At 39.9% G+C, this 22,141-nt stretch overlaps 2 protein-coding genes across 2 annotated transcripts; one reads left to right on the forward strand and one right to left on the reverse strand.

Moving 5' to 3' along the window:
- Nucleotides 1-3,671: 3,671 nt before the first annotated feature.
- Nucleotides 3,672-9,164, reverse strand: RRP41L (3'-5'-exoribonuclease family protein). The gene is made up of 7 exons (XM_088721739.2): nt 8,909-9,164; nt 8,262-8,340; nt 5,832-5,934; nt 5,597-5,717; nt 4,614-4,702; nt 4,042-4,191; nt 3,672-3,942 (listed from the first exon to the last, which is right to left on the reverse strand). Exons 1-7 carry the CDS (start codon nt 9,045-9,047, stop codon nt 3,865-3,867), a joined length of 759 nt encoding a protein of 252 aa, XP_088577865.2. The 5' UTR covers nt 9,048-9,164; the 3' UTR covers nt 3,672-3,864.
- A 9,468-nt stretch (nt 9,165-18,632) lies between these two features.
- SDG35 (SET domain protein 35) lies at nt 18,633-21,419 on the forward strand. The gene has a single exon (XM_008780120.5). It carries the CDS (start codon nt 19,140-19,142, stop codon nt 20,745-20,747), a length of 1,608 nt encoding a protein of 535 aa, XP_008778342.3. The 5' UTR covers nt 18,633-19,139; the 3' UTR covers nt 20,748-21,419.
- The last annotated feature ends 722 nt before the right edge of the window (nt 21,420-22,141 follow it).

Raw genomic sequence — 22,141 nt, forward strand, 5'->3', positions numbered from 1 at the left:
CTATATCTCGGCCATGTCATCAACAAAGAGGGTGTGCATGTCGACCAGGAGAAAATCAAGGCAATGCTCAAATGGCCAAAACCCGTTACAATCAAATCTCTTCGGGGATTCCTAGGCCTAACGGGATATTACCGTAAATTCATCCAGAATTAGGGTAACATTGTAAGACCCCTAACTGACATGCTTATAAAGGATAACTTCTCTTGGTCCCCAGCCGCCACAGAAGCCTTCGAGAGGTTGAAAAACGCCATGACTTCGGCTCCAGTGCTCGACCTCCCCAACTTCTCCCAACCTTTCGAGGTGGAATGTGATGCTAGCAGATCCGGTGTAGGGGCGGTTTTACAACAACAAGGCCGGCCGATCGCCTTCTTTAGTCAAGCCCTACATGGGTGCAACTTGGAGCTCTCCACCTATGACAAGGAGATGCTCGCCCTCGTGCTCGTCATCAAGAAATGGCACCCCTACCTTCTAGGCCGGCCCTTTATTATCAAAACTGATCAGAAAAGTCTCAAGTACCTATGGGATCAGCGCATCTCCACCGACACTCAACATCATTGGCTCTCTAAGCTCATCGGGTATGATTCCATCATTGAGTATAAAAAGGGTGTTGAAAATAAGGTTGTCGATGCTCTCTCTCAGCGAGATCACGGTGACCTTCAAGCAATCTCCCAACCGGTACCTCGCTGGCTCAAACCCATCCGAGATGAAGTTGCAGCCGACCCTACCTTGCAAAATTTGATCAAGCTCATTGATGAAGGTGAAGCAGTGGCGCCATGGCCGAGGGAATCGTGTCCGTCAAGGACCGGATATACCTCCTCCCTACTTCTGATCTCATCCCCACTATCGTGAAAGAATTCCACGACTCTACTCATGAATAATTTCACAAAAACCTACAGCGTATTCGCTCGATTTTTTATTGGAAGGGCATGCGCAACACGGTGCATGAGTTCATCCGAGATTGTGACACATGCCAACGTCACAAATCTCAAAACCTTGCACCCACGGGTCTACTACAACCTCTTCCTATTCCCACACAGGTATGGGCTCACATCTCCATGGATTTCGTGGATGGACTTCCAACGACCAGGGGGAAGACAGTCATCTTTGTGGTGGTTGACCGACTGTCTAAATATGTGCACTTCGTACCCCTATCTCATCCCTACACGGCGGTCAAGGTGGTGCAAGTATTTTTTGAACACATCTTTAAGCTACATGGAATGCCGGAGAGCATTGTTTGCGACCGAGATCCAACTTTCACAGGTATATTTTGGACTAATTTGTTCAAATTATAGGGGACGGATTTCAACTTCAATTCAGCCTATCACCTCCAAACCGACGGCCAAACGGAAGTCGCAAACCGCATTCTTGATATGTACCTCATATGCATCACTTCGGAAAAGCCAAAAGAATGAAGTACATGGTTGCCATGGGTCGAATACATATACAACACCTCTTTTCACAATGCAACCCGATCTACTCCCTTTGAAGTTGTGTATGGCCGGCCACCTCCTACGTTGTTATCTTATGTACCGGGTACCACAATGATCGTGGCCGTTGATCAAGCACTTCAGGCTCGAGATGAGATGTTGAAAGTGATACGTTATCGGCTACATCTCAATCAAAATTGGATGAAGCAAGTTTATGACAAACACCACTGTGAAGTTGAGTTTTCAGTGGGGAATTGGGTCTATCTAAAGAAGCAAACATACTGATGGGCATGTATGTCCCAGTCTACTAGCCAAAAGCTATCTCGGAAGTTTTTTGGGCTTTATCAAATCATTCAAAAAATTAACTCGGTCGCTTATAAGCTTGTCATGCCCGCCGATAGCAAGGTTCACCCTGTGTTTCATATTTCTATCCTAAAACAGCGAATTGTTCCCAAGGAAGTTGTTCAAGCCGAGCCTCCCAATGAAGATATGACCGATCAACAAGATTTCCTTGAGGACAAGAAAGTGCTCGGCGTGGAGGGATGATACGTGCATAGGTGTAACGTGAGATACTCGGGTGACGTGTAGATCGAGGTGTCCCATGTTCTTCATATTTTGTTAAAGTTCTATTACGCTGTTACGTGGTCAATAAGGGTTCTAGTCTGTTGGTTAGTCTTCCTTATCTTTAGCATTAGTTGTAACCTCTCCTAATGGATAGGAGAAGGTGGGTTTGATGTAACGTGCATGTGGTTGTGCATGCATGCCTTTATCTTTAGCGTTAGTTGTAACCTCTCCTAACAGATAGGAGAAGGTGGGTTGCGTGTAACGTGCATGCGGTTGTGCATGTATACCTTGTTTCCTTTATTTAAGAATCCATGTTATGTAAGGTTGGGGAGGATATGAAAATATCGAGAAAACGATCGCTTTGATCATCCATGGAGATCCGGTTTCCCTCGAACGAGGCTACCTCTTCTTCTCTTCTATTTTATTTTCTTCTTTTTATCCACCACTATCCACAACAGGTCGCAAGACTCGTAACAGCTCTAAATCATTGCGGTCTAAAGATAGTGATCGTAACAAAATACGACACCACCATGAACATTTGATGATACTTTACCATTGATATATATATATAATATATATAAAGAGCATGGTATATATATATATATATATATATATATATATATATATATATATATATATATATATATATATATATATATATATATATATATATATATATATATATATATATATATATATATATAAAGAGCATAGTTTATGGCAAATTGTAGAAAGTATAATATGAAAAGAGCATGGTATGTCTTTGACAGCAGACATGTAGAATTGGCAAAACTTATTCATATTGAGTATTGTTGACATCCATGAGATCATGCATCAATAATTATAACAAATAGCAACACCCGAAATAGCTGTAATAATTATGCATAGATAGCTCCGGATGTCAAGCTAAACTTCAAATATTGTTACGGGGTGTGGAACCCTGTGGTTAGTTCAAGTTTGCGAAGTAGCTTTTATCATAAATAAATCCATGGTATGAGATACCTGAGCTAGGAACCTGTTAGATTATCTCATTTGTTTTTTTTAAAAAAAAGATTTTTAAGTTTCCCAGAGCAGTTTGAAATTTGAATTATACTCAAACCTGGACATGGACCTGGATCATGACCAGGGAAGAGTACTACAAAGTTGGATTTGGTGAGATTAATCAAACTTTGAATTAAAGAAATTTGTCTTCGGACGCATGGTGTGATAAATGGAATTTTATGTGACTTAACAAAAAAAATAAAATTTATATAGGTTGGTTCATCTCCTCTCTACTTCCAGGAGGGAATCCTATCTTATTGATCATAATAATCAGCAATGTCATAAACAATGAATGGTTGACACCACTGGGTGGCAATGGCTCTGATAAATTGGCCCTTGAGGCACAAACTCCTGCCAAAATGCGAAAAGGCAAGCACATTATCTCCATGACTAAAGATCAGGCAGCCAAACTGGCCATTCAACACTAATTCAACAAAATTACTGCTGTCAAAGGATCTCTATTTTATTTAAGCGCTAGTAATTGGATGATGGAAGGTAATCTAGATCCCACTGGAAGTTTCTGATTCTTCTGGTGACTCCAACATTAAGTAAAAGAATCTGGAAATAGTTTTGCATCTATTCACAACCCAGTCAGTCTGGTTAACCATACACAACTGAAAAGCATAGATTCTCGAACAATTGAAAGAACTGCATTCGATCTTTTTTTTTCAAGGCATCAACTAAATTCAACTATTTCAGAAGTTCGCAAATTAATGTCATCAAGACTGTAATTTAAACATGAATTACAGTAGAGGAGAAATAAAAGATACAACAGAACAGACCAAGAGAAGGGTTGTAAAGGAAAGAAAGCAGATAATCAGTATTAGCTTGATTAAGAAGCAATTTCTTTTAGGCATGATCTCATGATATCTGCAAGCTTTAAACATGCATCAACGCAGAGCTCCATTGCCTGTTCACAGAGGCAACGGTATGTGTCAAATGGTGCTTCAGTGAATCTAAAAGCACAGGGATTGGAGTTTCTTTCATATGGATGTAAATGCATACTTACCTCATCAATTTTGGCAGTTGACCATTCCCCAGCGAGGGTAAGTTGAGTTACCTCGTAACGAGCTGGCATGCATGATATCATGAAACTCCCATCTTGGCAGGCTTCCTCTTCCGCAGTGGGGTCAATGACGAGGTTGTTCCCAAAACAAGACTAGGAACAAAAGAAGCCAAAAGTGAAGTTAGAAAGGAAAGTAACACCAGGAATGTCATACTCTTTAGGGTTGATTGTCTGCACAATGAAGAGCAGATCAAGTCCATAAATTATGCCCAAAGCACATTCTACATTCTTGTTTCGATTTCAAAGCCTGCAGCCCCACATTAAAGCAAAACCTTTTTTACATATACTTGTTACTGTAAAAGTAACTATAAAAGGAACATTGAATTTGACTGTCTTTGCAATCTTTAGATGGTTAAACGTAGCAACTTCCAATATCAAAATTCTCGGTGATTTCCAAATACAAATACTGTACGAGGATGATACCAAGAAGTAGAATTTTAGAAGAGACAAGGTCAATACCTCATTGATGACTATTAAGCAGAATTTTAGAATGCTTTAAAAAAGAACGTACATACCACAGACACTGAAGAGACAAGGTCATACATCATAACTCCTGCATCTGCCAGGGCAAGACTCGCACAAGATATGATGACCGGGATATCACCTGCAATGAGACAACCACGGATTAGTGTTGTAACTGCTACTTTTGCAGAGCAGGCAATGACAAGCCCAAAATACTGAAGCAGAAATGGATAATGAAGAAAGTCAAAACTTGCAAATAATGTATAAAGGTATTGTTGAAACCAAAAGGCCTCAGTAGTGACTATGAGGGCAGTGCCAATTAACTATAAATTAGCCATACTGACAAGAGTGAATATGCTGGAATAATGATTCAAGGATCTCCATCATCCAGTTTCATATATGAAAGAATAGGCAGGTCATCCTAGTTGGTTTTTGCAACAGGAAGCATGCTGACCAACAATTCTTGGAACAAATAGTACTGCAGAGGTACTATCTTAATACAAAGAAGAGTTATTTCATAATTAACTAGCCATTATCCTATGCTAACTAAAATTAATTGTGGAATGTCGAAAGGTTGATCAAGATGAATACACAAGCCACAGCATTCTTTCAATCTAACAGTTTTATGCTATACCAGCATTCTTCTAAAACAGACATTCCAAACATGTGTTCCCTGGAAAAAGGGATGCATGGAAATTTACATTATCCTTTGTAAAGCTTGAGAACTTATTTAGAAAATAACATGATCATCATCCACACAACTAACTTAATAGTTGTAGCTGATTCAAGAGTTATTTCTGTAGAATTCACACATCTTTTTCTAAACTTCTATTCAGATTAACAATTGATAGAGAAATCTTAACCAACAAAATGAATCCCCTCTATTGTCTCTTGGCTTACATAATGCTTCTTTAATAATTTAACATTATCTCAACATTAAGTTCCAACAGCATCAGGAAGTGAACCTCTAGACACCATAATCTTTTACTTGAACATCTTCTGCGTAGTATGAAAGAATAGTTGTACAAAGACTTACTGCCACCAGACTCCAGTACCAATGCAAAGACATCAACTGTAGTTTTTGGGAATCTTTCTAGCATTATAGCACCCTCCAGGGCTTTATGAAGCATTGATGAATATTCTTTGTGGTCTGATCCCTGTAAGGAACTAATGCACGTATCACATAAAAAACATAATGAAGAGTCTAGATAGAAATAGCAACTCATATCAAATTATGGATATACAATTGCATGTATCAAGAGACAACAAACCTGCCCACGAGTAGGAGTGGAAAAAGTTGTGTAGCTCACATTACAGTTCAGCCTACCAGTGTCACTGTACATCATAGCCTTCTTGCTTTCCCTTGGACCAAACCTGAAACAAAAAAAGCAACTCATAAGGCGCATTTTCCTTGTTTTATGCTACTTTAGAAGGACCGGCATTGACTACATGAATAAAAATGCTAACAAATCCTCTATGGCATGGATTTCCACATTCTGCAAATGAACACCAAGTATGACAAACAGACAAAAGGTTGCAGCAACAAAAGATTAAAGGAGTATGAAATCTCAATTTGATAATATAACAATAACCCTAGCCCATTATTTGGAGTTGGCTTTATCAATGCCGTTCAATCATGTATTGCTATATTTTGCCATATTCTCATAAAGTCAAAGATCTTTCAATCAAGGTCCGCCATACCGGTACTGGTCGGCGTACCGGTCCGAACCGGTCCCGTACCGGTCCCGAACCGGTCCCGAACCGGTCCCGTACCGGTCCCGAACCGGTCCCGAACCGGTCCCGTACCGGTCCCGAACCGGTCCCGTACCGGTCCGAACCGGTCCCGTACCGGTCCGAACCGGTCCCGTACCGGTCCTTCAACAATAAACTACCGGTACCGGTCTCATGCTGGACCGGTACGGCAGACCATGCTTTCAATTTTGTTCACAAATTTAAACGAAGCAATCTTTTGCTTACCCTTAGTGATTTTCAACCCTCAAGCCATCTACAAGCCCAAAACTTATAGGGGATATCCATGGCCTACTATAGCATTTGAATATATGAACTTTACTACCACCTTATCACTTTAACCTTTTCCATGGTACTCCTTTTTTTAGAAAGCTAAGCCATAGATGATGTGCAACCCTAGAGATCAGACAGCAAACCACATCTTATCACATAAGTATCAAATATTCATTGTTATAATTAATAAAAAAATAATTTGACCTATATAGCTCTAACAGTAAATTCTTAATTGAGCTGCAGTTAGTTAAGTCACATAAAAGGTATGATCCTCAACAGGACCAGTATCAGTGGATACACTATTTGCTAGATTACTAACTTTATATTTTTTGTAAGTAACACAGTAATCTGATAATCATAATCTTAGCCTTAAGCACTACCATTTCCTCTTGGACAAAATAAAAAAAAAAAAACTTAAGGCTTACATTCGATGCCACACTGGAATACTCGAACCCAAAATCTATTGCAAAATATAAACACTAAGCTTTGATAGGATGCAAGACATTAAAATGCTAGAGTGGTTGTCATGGTCATCGCAACCAATAAAGCATACGAAGTGATTGCCCGCAGGTTCAGGTACATCCGAGTGGAAGAACAAGAAGGCCAAGATCATCGACATATTGTAATAGGCATCTTTATCATTGGCTCAAAATTCATTAAGCGATATTTTCTAGTTTATTCAAAAGTCATTACAACATTACCTAACCTTGATAACAAACTTAGATTGTTCAGAATAAGCATGCTTTGATAAAACTGTTTGCCACAGGCTGTCAGAAAAATATTGAATCTTACATAACATGTGGACATGTGCATCTAAGAAATCATAAGGTGCAACTGGTTAGTTATACTTTGTAACTTATAAATAAGATAAACAGATTAAATTTATATAAAAAAACTTGCAGCTAATAAAATATATATACTCTAATATTCTATATGCAGCTAGTGGATTGGCAGATTTCCGAACAGTAAGAGTTAAGAAAGAAATTATACTGGTTTCTTTTATTCTTTAATTTTCCTTTTCCCCCTCTGCAAAGGAAATGGTAGCGCATCTTTGATTTTGACGTCATGCTCGAAAAGTTTACGATTATATAGCTTGCAGCATTTGCACTTAGTTCAAACTCGTGGAACTCGACAACCCAATGGCCCTCGTGCACGGTATAAGACATGCACTCGATAAGAAACTTAAAGTGATAGTGAAATGCAATGTCTTCTAATGATGTGATTACTAATCTTACATATGAATATTTACAGATTATAGAAGGAATGCATACACAAACCAAATAACAAAAAAAAAGTTCCTTTTTGAGTATATAACATAAAAATTTTGGTAAATGGTGAAAATATTTAAAAAATGAGTCCAATTTCAGAATTTTGAAGCCAATATTTAGAAAGAGATCTTCATTGTTTACTGGTTATAACAAAACATGGCTATTGACTACAATGGAACATCCAATTCTAAACATAAAGTAATATAACAAGAAGCATGACACAACAGTCAAATTAAGTACCAAAAAGATACTATTTATAGGATTTTCTTCTTTTTAATGAATCTCAACAAGTTATTAAGGCAGTGCTTGCTCACTATCAGTACACTTTAACTATTCACCTCCATGCCATGAAAAGATGGAGAGACTAAGAAGAAAATTAGCATCATTTCAAGATTGACAAAATGCACTTACACAGATACAACGACCTTGGTTCCTCCAAACTCAGCATAAGCAGACCCCGACGCAGCATTTGCTGCACCAGTCCTTAGAACTGCAAGCCAACAATAACGACATAAATTCTCTGAAGTCAACTGTCAGTACGACAATGATCATAACGACAGAAACACAGTCATCCAATATACAAGAACGCAAAGGATTATTAAAAAAAACATAAAGACAATGTCTATCTATCCTGCAAATTAAAGGACAAAAATTTCCAAGGCATAAGATAGTTCGATTATCTATGGACGATTTCTCACCCAATGCCCCTTAAAATGGGTTTCGAAGATACAAATGCGTCTTTTTTTTTTCTATATCCGCATATGGTCTTTTTCTCTTAGGTGCTCATTGTATCTGGGCTTTCAGTTTAATGTCCGTAGTTATTGGCAAGAACTCACTGAATCCATCGTTTGGGCTCATAACAAAATTAAAAGTTAATTCTATATACTGTTTCATTCCTCGCATATAGACAAACAGGAAAAATCGAGTCAGCCAACGGTAAGAAGAACCCATTACTCAAAATCCCTTTTTTTAACCCCGAAATATGGCGTGGGGGTCTCACAAACAAAACATCAAACATCTCATAGGCATTGATTAGGGAATAAGGAAAAAGAACAAACAGGCAGGTCTGCACTGGTGGAAGCTTCGACCGTCCGTTCGAGTCCAGTCGGTTTCTAGGAATATCTTTCTCCTCTGCTGCTGCTGCTGCCTCCTCTCCAAGCTTTGACTCGGCGAATAAGTCGCCGGATTCGTCGCCATTTCTCTCTCGCTCCCTCGCCGGGTTTGTTTTGTTGTTTGGTTGCTCGCTCGCGCCGCAGCTTGGACGCCCGATAGAGACCTAAAAGAAGCCTAATAAGATGGTGGCTGAGGCTGGCAATCTTGAAACCTGGAACATCCAAAAAGACTCGTCTAAGTCTAGCTTTGGGTCAACCCGAACTCAAAGCTGCAGGTGTCTCTCGATGGCACTTTTTTAATTCCTATTTTTTTATTTTTAATAATTTTAGGAGGAGCCAGATTCCACTTTCTATCCTTTACACTAACTCTAGTCTGAATGGAATCCTATATTTTACCGCAGGTATGATACCATCCGAGCCAGTATTCGGCAATTATATTATATTTAAAAAATAATTGTATTATTTATATATATTAAAAATATTCAGTTTGGTCATATTCAAGTTGGTTTGAACCTAACAAGATACGGAACAAGTTTAGGTTTGCATTACTATGGCCCAACAAATTCGAGTTCAATGGTGTTTGAGCAGATGTTGGCTCAACCCAAAATTATCTCAACTGAAACTTGATTTGATTTGCCACAATTGCCTATATATATAATTCTATTGTTTGTATCATAATATCATGCCTCTAGGGTGGCAATTTATGATCCAACCCATTAATCCGACCCGTGAACGATCCACTTTAGGTAGGTTTGGATTTGACATGAACAAGTTTCGGTCGTAAATAAATCAACATGCCTAAACTTTTTTATTAAATGGGTTGGATTCATGTTTAAACCTTTGACCCATTTAGCTCATTTTGACTCGTTTAATAATTGGATCAGATTATGATCCATCCGTTTAACCTATTTAAAATATGTTTAACGTGCTTAAAACATGCTTAACCTAGTTTTGACCTGTTTAACCTAACTCGCTTAACCTGTTTAAATCCATTTAACTCGTTTTAACCTGTTTAATAAATGGGTTATATGGATCGAATCAGGTTACCTATTTAATAAACATTAAGATTTAAAATTTTGACCCGTTTAATAAATAGGTCGGATTTGGGTTGATAAATTTTTGACTTAACCTGTATCTGACTTGACCCAACCTAATTGCCACCCCTAACCGGTGTCTCCATTTTGGTCCAATGAACAATATTAGAGGGTATCAGATTTGGTCACTGCTTGTGTGTAGGCAGTCTATTTACTTTCTTGATCAAAGGATAGCCGTTGCAAGCTTTCTCTATAGTATTGCTACAACATGCTGGGTTAGAATTTTGATATCTGACTCATGAAAGTCTGAAGTCCATGCTTTGTCTCTAATGCTTGTTCTTCTACCCATACAGTTCATTTTCAGCAACAGCCGATAATTTTCTTCTCACAAAATATAGTTATAAAATGCAAGATAAAATAGATACACTGGAGCTTGAATTTGTTTGGTCATTCATTTGGAAATTCTTCACATCTCCTCAAACATTCAGGCTGTACATTAACAAAAACTCATTCATTTTCGTTTATCAAGTTGCATAATAGAGTTGATCATAGGTAAGCACCGGGCCTAAACTATATTCATTTTTAGTCCGGCTTTAGGCCAGGCCGATTTAAATTTTTATATTTTTAGCCCATGCTCAGCTTAGAGCATAATGATGTTACAGAGTCCAGACTTTGAGAAGTATAATGTCATTCGCTACGGTTGGTTTTTGTAATGGTTCTTGCTGAAACTGACCATTTTAGTCAGCATAGCCAAGGGAAAACCTTTTAAGTATCAGTTGGTATTTCCCAATATTAACTCCTGTATATTTATTTATTTTTTATTCTCACTACTAATGCCTCTGATCAAGATATTTGCAATTGAATGATTTAATATTGGTGCGCATATTCTTTTTGCCTAGGAACACAGTCTAGTATTAATTAGCTAATAGATTGCTTGCCATCACTTTTTGTCATTGCATCTCAGAATTCCTTAAAATTCTGGACAGTTATATACTATACCCTTGCAAAAATTGCAGCTTGTATTTTAGACTGACCTATATATATATGTATGTATGTAAAGTAGCCAATGGTGGAAGCAATAAGGTGTTGAGGACATGTATGCTTAGACTATCATAGAAAAGCAAGAATTTATTAGAACACAATCTATAAACCCTACCAAGGGAAGCCAATATGCAACATGGGAGCTCTCTTTCTCGAACCGTCTGAATTAGTGAGGTGTTAAGGAAACTTATACTTAATTGACAGCAGAGCAAAAATTCTATAGACTACATAATTTAAAAGATGGGCAAAGACTGCAAAAGGCATGGAGATGGACTGTGACTTTGCCTTCTGTTAAACAACCAAAATTTCCTTCTCCTCGGTGGACATCTAGCAAAGTCAATCCATGCAATGTCCTCCACCTTCCCACACTTGGTCCAATGACATCCATACCTAATTCTCTCGTGCCGAGGTGCCGAGGAGATCGACTACGAGATGACATGCGCAGCTTGATCTCTACTTTGAATGGAGGGCGAATCCAGCTATGAATTTCATTGATTTCTACCCTAAAGTTTGCTACTTGATAAGGCGCAAAGAAATTGTTCTTGCCAAGAATTTCATATTACTGAACTTAACAAAGGATTTTCGCCTCAAAAAACACCTTGCAAGACCAGCATATTTAGAGTTCAATACGCACAAAACACATCAATAATTACTATGAGAGCGTGAGATAACGGATGAAGCAGAAGGCTATAAGGAAGCCAACTGCACCAGTAGACATGATGAGAGAGGGGGGGATGTGCGGGGGCGGGCGAAGGCCGAATGAAAGGATAAATAGATAAAAAATCATTCACAACAAGAGAAGAGGATGGACAATAAAGGATTTTCGCCTTAGAAAATACCTTGCAAGACGAGCATATTTAGAGTTCAACACACACAAAACACATCAATAATTACAGTGAGAACACGAGATAACGGATGAAGTAAAAGGCTATGAGGAAGCCAAATGCACCAGTAGACATGATGAGAGAGAGAGAGGGGGGGGCGAAGGCGAATGGAAGGATAAATAGATGAAGAATCATTAACAACAAGAGAAGAGGATAGATAAAGCGAGCTACAATCTCAAGCTATCTTATATATCAAATAGTTTAGTAATCACAATCTGCCCTTCACTCTCTACCATATGGTCTATTTATACTAGTCTAAGCATTAATCATGCTCCAACTTACTAAGCACCCATTACAATTTTCAAACCCAAAATCAATGCAAACACAACTTATTAAGCATCTATTACAATTTCCAAACCCAAAATAAATGCAAACACAACTTACTAAGTACCTATTAAAATTTTCAAATCCAAAATAAATACAAACACAACTTACTAAACACAACTTACTAGAAATTAAAAAAATAAGACTTTGACTTCTTGACCAAAGGTAGCTTCTTCTATACTACATCGTCCTCCTCGGGTGAGAAAAAATTTGACCTGAGTTGTCATTCGACTCTCCTTAGTAAAGTGTCAAATCTCGAACATTGAAAGTGGAATGAGTGTTGATGTTGGGAGGGAGCTCAACCTTGTAACCATTATCATTGATCTTCTTGAGAATTCGACAAAGGCGAATCTTCCTTTCTTTGAGCTTGTTGTAGGAACCCAAAGGAAACTATTTTTTTTCAAGAAAACCCACACAAGATCTCCTTCATTAAAAACTTTCTCGTCAATGAAGATTAGCAACTCTTTCATACTTCTCATTGCTTTGTTCACTTTTATTTACAAATTTTACATAGTGAGAAAATTACTACCCTCCTCTTGTAAAGATTTGGAAGCTTTTTCCTCTTTATATGGTAAAAGAACAATCTCAACCCTTCTTATCTTAAAGGTGTAAGTATGCTTACGCCCATCATAAATGGCATGCCTATCATATTGCCACGGTCTTTCTAAGAGTATGTGACATACATCCATTGGAACTACATTACACCATACTTGGTCTTGATAATTTTTACCAATAGAAAATGAGATTAGGCAGCGTTTAGTAATCTTTACCTCATTGCCTTTCTTGAACTAAGCAATCCGATAAGGCTTTGGATGAGGCTCGGTTTGAAGCATGAGCTTGTTCATTATTTCTTGAGAAACAATATTTTCACAACTTCCACCATCAATCACAATAGTACATACCTTGCTATGAGTTTTACACCGAGTTTTGAAAATATTGGAGCGAAGCCAATCTTCATCCAAACTAACCTTTAGAGTAGAAAGAACCCTTTGGATTATAAGATTTTCACCTTCTTCCGATTCAACCTTCACTTGCTCAATATCACCTTCTTCATCGTACACAAGCTGTTTTGAATCATCGAAGTTTTCATATTCTTCTTCTCCCACAAGATTCACACGAGCATCAACTTGTCTCTTTGGGCAAGTGTTGAAATAATGACCAACTTGTCCACACTTGAAACAAGAATTGGGGTTGTTGGAGTGGCCAAAATGATTATCACCACGAGTATTCAAAGTTGGTTTTGTAGTGTCTTTAGGAACACCACGAACGTTAGATCTTGTACCTCTACCACATAAAGACTCTCCTTCGGAGGGTGGGTAAAGACTTTGTACCTCCACAAATTTCTTTCTTCCACTGTGAGCAAGCTTAGTCTCTACTTTCAAGGCTAGTTGATACGCATCATTGAGTTTCGATAATCGATGCATTTCTACTTCATCCCGAATTAGAATTCCTAGACCTCCAACATACCTCGCCACAAGTTGTTCTTCGAATTCTTGAAGATCATTGTGAGCCATTAGCTTGTAGAGTTCTTCAGTGTAACCAATCACACTTTTATACTTTTGACGAAAATTGTTGAATTGAGCAAAGACCATTTGAGCAAAATCCACCAGAAGAAATTTCTCCTTAAGCCTAGATTTCATTTTCTCCTAGGAAGAAATCTTAGGCTTTTTTTTGCGAAGCCACATCTCTTGAACTTTTTCCCACCATGCCGAAGCATAACCACGAAGCCTTGTAGCAACAAGCTTCACTCTTTGAATCTCCGATGTCTTCTTGTATTCAAAGAATTTTTCAATGGTGCTAAGCCATTGAAGAAACTCTTCGGGTTGAAGGCGACCATGAAATTCCCGTAAATCAATCTTCAAAGTGTCGGAATCACGATAGAACATCCTTTTCAATCGTCCTCCATGATTGGTAAATGGATTCACATTGGATTCATCACTAGAAGACCCACGGCTTGAACCACCGCACTCACTACGAGCTTCTTGGCGCTCAAGACGCAAAGTAAGTTCCTGGACTTGTCTTTGAAGTGCTTGAAGTTCATCATCCCTTTCATCCCTCATTTGGTTGTCACGTCGTCCTCTACCTCCTCATGCTGCTATGAGAAAGAAGAGAATAACCCAAAAGTGTAATCATTAACTTGATACCAAATGATGAGGAAGAGAGGGGAAGGTCGAATGAAAGGATAAATAGATGAACAATCATTTATAACAAGAGAAGAGGGTGGATAAAGCGAGCTACAAGCTCAAGTTATCTCATATATCAAATAGTTTAGTAATCACAATCTGCCCTTGACCCTCTACCACATAGTGTATTTCTACTAGTCTAAGCATTAATCATGCTCTAACTTATTAAGCATCCATCACAATTCTCAAACTCAAAATAAATGTAAACTCAACTTACTAAGCACCTATTATAATTTTCAAATCTAAAATAAATGCAAACACAACTTACAAGAAACACAACTTACTAAGTATCTATTACAATTCTCAAACCCAAAATAAATGCAAACACAGCTTACTGAACACAACTTACTAGAAATTAAAGAAATAAGATTTTGACTTCTTGACCAAAAGTAGCTTCTTTTACACTACATCAAGACAGCATCACAATAAAGTTGGATCACTGAGTATCCAAAGGTATAGTGCCACTGATGCAGTCCTGCCCAATCTTACTATATCAAATGCCAGGTAGTTTATGGAGAAGATAAATATATATATAAAAGCTGACAGAACCTGATGCAAAGAATGCCTTCCACCACCATTTCCAATCCCAGGTGCAAAGAAACTTGTAGGCCGATCCGACGGACACTTTAGGACAGGCAACAGTCAGGAAGATGGCAGCCACGAGGAGGAAGCCAACCACATTTTCTTCAGAAAGGAAGCTGAAGTCATAGTAGGACCTCCCAAGCCAGATCAAAGGGAAAAACAAAGAAGAGCTCAATAAAGATGGTCGTGAAAGGAAGAACCCCGGACGTTACACTGAGAAACCTTGACCGCAATTGCCGTGCAGGGACTTCTCCAGGATTCTGCTCTGTCTCCAGTACCGGAACTTGCATCTGTTTCCTAGACTTTGTTGCCATGCACCCTCTCAGAATTGTGAGCAGGGCTGAAATGCCAAACCATAAAGCAAGGAGGGTCAAACACCGGGGGAAACAGACAGTAGCAGAGCTCCCATTTACAGACCTCATGTTTAGAGCTATCAAGATGGAAAAAGAGATGATAGAGAAGCATGCAATAGACCAGCACAAGGACCTCCACCCTTCTGAGCTGCCTTTGATATTTTGCCATAGCCAAACACCAATATAACCGGCAGCAAAACCAAAAAATGAGGCAGAAACACATCATTCCTGTTAAGAGCAACGAATCTGATCCGGCGAGATGAACCCAAGAGCTTCAGGGATCATTGTTGCTATTGTTGTACCTGCAATCTGAATGCCATCTCCAACCATCACGACACAGAAGCTTTGAGAAGCTTGGTTCTCTAAATGCATCACCTGTAACAAGCTTCCACTCTGAAGTCCCCTTGCTCAATGATGCTTGGCTTTCTTCATCCAATTCCTCAAAAGTTATATAAATCCTTTGGTACTCTTTTACAAATATTGATGGAGGTTAAAAAGACAATTGTTAACACTGAGTGAACGATTGAAACCCCAAGAAACTCTGATCCTATCCTAAAATATATGCCCATTGCAAAAGGACTTGATGGAAGGCAAAATGAATCGTCCTATTTTCGGCATGAAGTCACCCAATTCTGGCCGAGCCGACCTCAGAAGACCGAACCAACCTCAGAAGGCCGAGCCGACCCAGAAGGCCGAGCAGACCTCAGAAGGCTGACCTTCGAAGGCCGATCTCATTGTCCACATGCTGCAGCCATGCCCTGCAGCAGCATCACCGCACCATGTTTTGCTTGCTGGCCACGCCACGACATATCAATCAGGGACCATGCTCTGCTACCCCAGCCATGTCCTGCCATATCTACCAACATCTTACCGTTTACAAGAATAGCCTACGCCGTGCACCTCAAGCAAGCTCTAGCTGCGCACCATCTGGCTAAAAGCTATCTCCTCCTATGATGAGGATGGGCTATACCTCCGCCACCTGGGCACCTTTACGGGGACTATAAATAGCTCCGTCAGGTAACGCTTAAGAGACTTCTTGGACCAACGAAGATCTACTCTAACTTGAGCGTCGGAGGGCTCTCACCGGAACCATCGGTGAGGATTTGTGCAAGTACACCGTCGCACGGAAGGTGGCTTTCCTTTCTCTGCTCCAGCCAGTAGCTTCCTCGACTCCCCCAGCATGGTCACCCTCGGGCCAAATTTGAACCACAACAGGACTTGTTATGGTTGTCTCAGTAAGCCTGCTTTCATGAGTGAGCGCTTTTCCCAGAAGCAGCAGCCCTAGAAACTTTGCACCCTCTGAACCTTCCGAGGGATTTACAGTAGGAAGGATAATATTTCTATTCCTTCTATCTTCTATATAACAAATCATTGCTTACAACAAAAAGAATAAAACAGCAAACATGCAATGGAAGTGCTGGTCATGAGAAAGTACATGATCATGTAGGCAATCTCTTCTAATATGATTTTTATTTTTATTTTTTGAAAGTAGAGATGCAGAAGCAGACAGATGGTGAACTCACCTGCTTTCTCTAATCCTCCTGGTGTACTCAGAGAGAGTGAGGTAAGGTAGTCTCGTTATTAAAGCTTAATTAGTAATTAGAACTGCTGACTTAATGCCCGCCCATTGACTTCAAGTCGTCGCTTTATTGATCGTGGTTTCCACGGCAACCTATGAGTCAACGTATCTAGGGCCGACGCGTGGCTCGATGGCCCATGACTTGGACTTTCCGAAAACTGAGATTAGAGGAAAGATTTTTCTGCACCATGAGTCATGATGGCCCCACAGGGTGTTCCCATTATTGACCGTTACCCACCGCTGGGACACGGTTGAAATATTGTTAGCTGGATCACGTCATTAACGCTGGATCCAGATCATGGGCCTGATCTCGGATCTAAACTATATTCTTTTTTTGTCAGACTGAAAGCTACAACCAAAACTATTTAAAATATTTTTTATGCTCCAACTCTAATTGGGACAACTCTTCTTCCAAATACAGCCATCGTGATTCACACTACTGTAAAATTCAATTGTGGACAAATCTTCTTCCTTATATTGCTACAGTGATCGGAGCTTTGTATAGATAGATGGATAGACATGAATACACTGTATATCACCAAATATTTTTTTTACTAATCTATTTTTTGTTGAAGACTTGTGCAGGTGTATGTTTAGGCCTGTACAATTATATACTGAATAAATCTTAGGTACTTATATGGGGTTAGAAAATCCGAATAATAACTTCCTACTAATACTTTTAGGTGAAGTCCTGAATCTTTACAAATAGTATCAGAGTGTATCGATAGGAGGCATATGCTTTAAAAATGCATGTAGGATTTGCTTCCATTGGAGCTTCTCGTTTTCCACCTCTCCTATTTTTTGCTTAACTCTCTCAAGTTCCGGCGACGTCCATCTTTCTTGCCTTGGCCCGTCTCCCTTTGCCTGCTATTGACCCATAATCCATATGGACTATGGACAAATGTGCCTATATCCTTGCTGCAAATGTGAAAGCTAGTTGTAAAAATAATCTTGGCTTGATTAGATCTCTGGTCCATGATGTTGCATCAATTACTTTCAATGATGGTACTTCTAAAAAGTAGCCGTCTTACTACTTGTAGCACAAAATTAATAATAAATACAAATAAAAAATCACATGTTTTAAAAGTTTTTCCCTTAAATCAAGTGGATACAAAATTGATAATTTTAATGGAAGGATCCCATGCTTTCACTTGATTTCTAGTATAGAAGCATTCAAATTAATTTCTATGTGTTTTAAGAAGTCTAGATCAAAAGCAGCAGCTTTCATTCTCAAATACATAGTTTGTAATATATTTTAGCTTACTAACTATTTTCTGTCTATTATGTGGTCACTTGATGCTCAAGTAAGAGGCTTTCAAAGCACATGTTCCTTTTTTTTTTCATGCTTTAAGTAATGGGAACAATGTAGACCGTCAGCATTGGTGAGGTTTCTCTCCCCCACGCACGATTTTTTGTTGGCTATGGAAGTCGTCCAACTTATTGAACCTTACCTTATATAGCCATTACATGCCTTGCAGGGGTGTAATCCAGGAGAGCTTAATCTCTAGGACTCATCAAGCTTGGTTTAAAACTAATTTCAAGCTTAAAAATTGAAATGAGCTTGATTTGTTTACTATCTTTTTAAACTCAAAAAAATCGAGTTAAATTAATTCAAGCACAAAGCAAGCTCAATTTAAGATTGAATTAGTGCTTAATTCAAGCTTGATTCAACCATAGTTCAAAAATTAAACAAACTTGAAATAACCCATACAACAAAGGGTTGGATCTAAGAACCAATATCCACTATGTAAACTTATATTATATGTATATATTTTTAAGCCTAATGAAGTCGAGCTTAATCGAGCCAAGTTTATTTTTGGCTTGACTTAAAATGTTAATGACATGCTTTTGGCTAGTAGTTTAGTGGATGAAGGAACGAACAAAGAGGCAGGTCTGCACTGACGGAAGCTTCGACCGTCGTCCACTCCAGTCCCGTCGGCTTCCTTGGAATATTTTTCTCCTCTGCCGCTGCCTTCTCCCCAAGCTCGGACTAGCCGTTATGCTCAGCGACGACGGTTAAAAAGGCCAACCGAGACCCCCGCACTAGCCGTTACAAAACCAGCAATGCCGCTTGACATCCGACCGTTACATTAGCGATTTCAAAAAATACCAACTCAAACCAAGAACACGCACAACAAATTAATAACCCGTTCACGATCCAGGGTTAGAAGGGAATCGATCGCAGAGCAAGGAAAAGATGACGGGAGGTATAGAGGAGGAGATGCATCTCCTAAGATCCAGGGCAACGGAGCTTTCCCTCAGGGAGGACTGGAAGGAATACATCAACCTCTACACCCACCTCATCTCCCTCTGCGACCACCAGCACTCACCCAGCAGCGACGCCAAGCTCCACAAGACCCTCTGCTTGGCCCTCTCCAACCGCGCGGAGGCACGGTCACGGCTTCGGGATCTCTCTGGTGCATTGGAGGACTGCGATCGCGTGCTCGAGATCGATCCTACCCACCTCAAGGCCATCATTTGTAAGGGCAAGATCTTGCTCGATCTCGACCTGTACACGCAAGCGTCCGGCTGCTTCCAGCAGGCCTTCGTCAATCAGGGAACGGGCAACGCGGAAGCTCTTCGAAGGCTCTTGGGGCGATGCAGGAGATTGGAGGCCCAGTCGAGAACAGGCGCTCTGGATATTTCAGACTGGTTGCTGAACGGGTTTGGTGGAAATCCTCCCGAGCTCGCAGAATACGTTGGTCCAGTCGAGGTCCGGAGATCGGCCAATGGTGGAAGGGGGCTCTTCGCCACCAAGAGCGTCGAAGCTGGAACGCCGCTGGTGATAACGAAGGCGATTGTGCTTGGAAGAGGGATTCTGCCGGAGACGGCCGGCGGGCCTGGCGAGAACGCCAGAATGGTGATGTGGAAGGACTTTGTGGACAAGATTCTCGACGCCACGGAGAAATGCAGCAGGACCCTCTATTTGATCTACACACTGTCCGCAGGGGATGAGGAAGGTGGTCCGGGGATTCCTGTAATGGGACTCTTCAGTCCAGGAGCGGCAAAGGAGAGCTTCATTCTCGAGAACAGAGAGCCAGACGTGGATAGGATCTTGAAGGTCCTGGATGTGAATTGTCTAACCGAAGAGGCATTCTCTGCCAAAGTTCTTGGGAAGAACAGCGGCTACTGCGGCGTCGGGCTGTGGATATTGCCTTCCTTTGTGAATCACTCGTGCAGCCCCAACGCGAGGAGATTGCATATCGGTGACAGGGTGGTGGTCCATGCCTCAAGGGATGTGAAGGCAGGGGAAGAGATCACCTTCGCCTACTTCGACGTGTTCTCGCCACTGAGCAAGCGAAGAGAGATGTCTAAAAGATGGAAGTTTCATTGCCACTGTGAGAGGTGCCGATTCGAGGAGAAGGTTTTATCTGCACAGGAGCTGAGGGAGATGGAAATGGTGCTGGAAAGCGGGTCCGACATGGGTGGAGTCGCGTCAAGACTGGAGGAAGGGATGAGGAGATGGATGGTGAAGGGGAGGGAGAAAGGGTTCCTGAGGGCATCCTTTTGGACTGCTTACTATGGTGTTTACGAGTCGGAGAAGTTGATGAGGAAGTGGGGGAGGCAAATTCCGGCTGAGGCCGTGGTGGCGGAGAGTGTGTCGGAGGCTGTGGGAGGGGATGAGAGAGTCCTGAAGGTACTACTGGGGAGACTGAAGAAAAAGGGAGGCATTGGTGGCAGTGCTGTTGGTGGCCTGGAGATGGACAAGGCAATGAGACTGGGGAGAGGGACATACGGAAAGGTGGCGAAAAAACAAGGTATGAGAGCTCTATTTGAGCTTGCATTAGCAAGCAATGCCCATTAGATTTTGCTTTTATTTTAGTTGCTCTTGTAATTTTTTTTCCCTTAATCAGCACTCTTTTGAGGAAGACTGATAATATGGTCAAGGAATTCTTGACCAGGTTTTATTTCTCCATTGTTGATGTCATTCGATGCAATAAAGTTTTATATGCAAGTTAATTAAGCTTTTTATCTGGATCAGATTGAACTTTAAATCTCCAAAGCCATGGTAGATTGTAATATGTTAGATTTGGTTGTCAACTAAGCCATTCCAATAGCATGCTGAATGACTCGATTTGAGCTTGCATAAGCAAGCAATGCCCATTAGATTTTGCTTTTATTTTAGTTTCTCTTGTAATTTTTTTCCCTTAATCAGCACTCTTTTGAGGAAGACTGATAATATGGTCAAGGAATTCTTGACCAGGTTTTATTTCTCCATTGTTGATATCATTCGATGTAATAAAGTTTTATATGCAAGTTAATCAAGCTTTTTATCTGGATCAGATTGAACTTTAAATCTCCAAAAGCCATGGTAGATTGTAATATGTTAGATTTGGTTGTGAACTAAGCCATTCCAATAGCATGCTGAATGACTCAAAAAATTTGAGATGTCATGGAACCCCAAGACATACATCAAATGGAGTTGTTTGAGGGGAATCTGAATCCAAGATAATGCAATGCCTTTTTTAATCATTTTGATTTAGGGCCAGTAGGATCCAATGAATGTTACTGAATTCTGAAGCAGGAGTTTAAAATTCTTACCTTCTTTAATATAATAAAAAGTGGTTGCAGATTTTACTTATATTGTACTGCAAAGATAAGTTACATAATGAATTGAAAGTCTTAGGCCTCCTAAGGCAACCAAACAAATATCAGGCTGAATACATTTGATAAGATTAATCACGTGGGCGTCATGGAGTTTGCACTGATCAACCAAGAACATCTCATGGCGATAACATGACTCGATCCCGTGACATCGTCAGCACAAGAGATGGCCAGCACCTCAGTTTTCTGCTGTCTTTTAATTTTTTTCCTTGGCTTCATCCTAATCAACTTGTGCAGAAGAATTGGATGGTAGTAATCATTAACTATTGTTTGAATCCTCTGATTTGTCTCAACTTACCCACAGAAGATCTAGGAGCATATCTCTTGAAAGAGATGTAAACTCACCCCGTGACACCAAAGCAACATGGCCTGCAAGAGTTAATCAAAGAGTTACACAAAGATGGTCCTTAACCTGGTTCCAAAAGACAAGAAGAGTTCAATTTTTTTAATCTACACTTTCTGTGTAAACAATCTACTTGCACTTCCTTGGACTATATGAAGTGAATATGCTATTACTTCGTATGTGATGAAGTGATTAATTTATTTGGTTAGAAGAAATTAAACCAATGAAGTCTTGGCTAAGGTTGGCAAATG

Source organism: Phoenix dactylifera, chromosome 5 (assembly GCF_051530095.1).
Source record: "Phoenix dactylifera cultivar Ajwa chromosome 5, Ajwa_hap1_PhDact_Kaust_v1.1, whole genome shotgun sequence".
Lineage (NCBI taxonomy): Eukaryota > Viridiplantae > Streptophyta > Magnoliopsida > Arecales > Arecaceae > Phoenix > Phoenix dactylifera.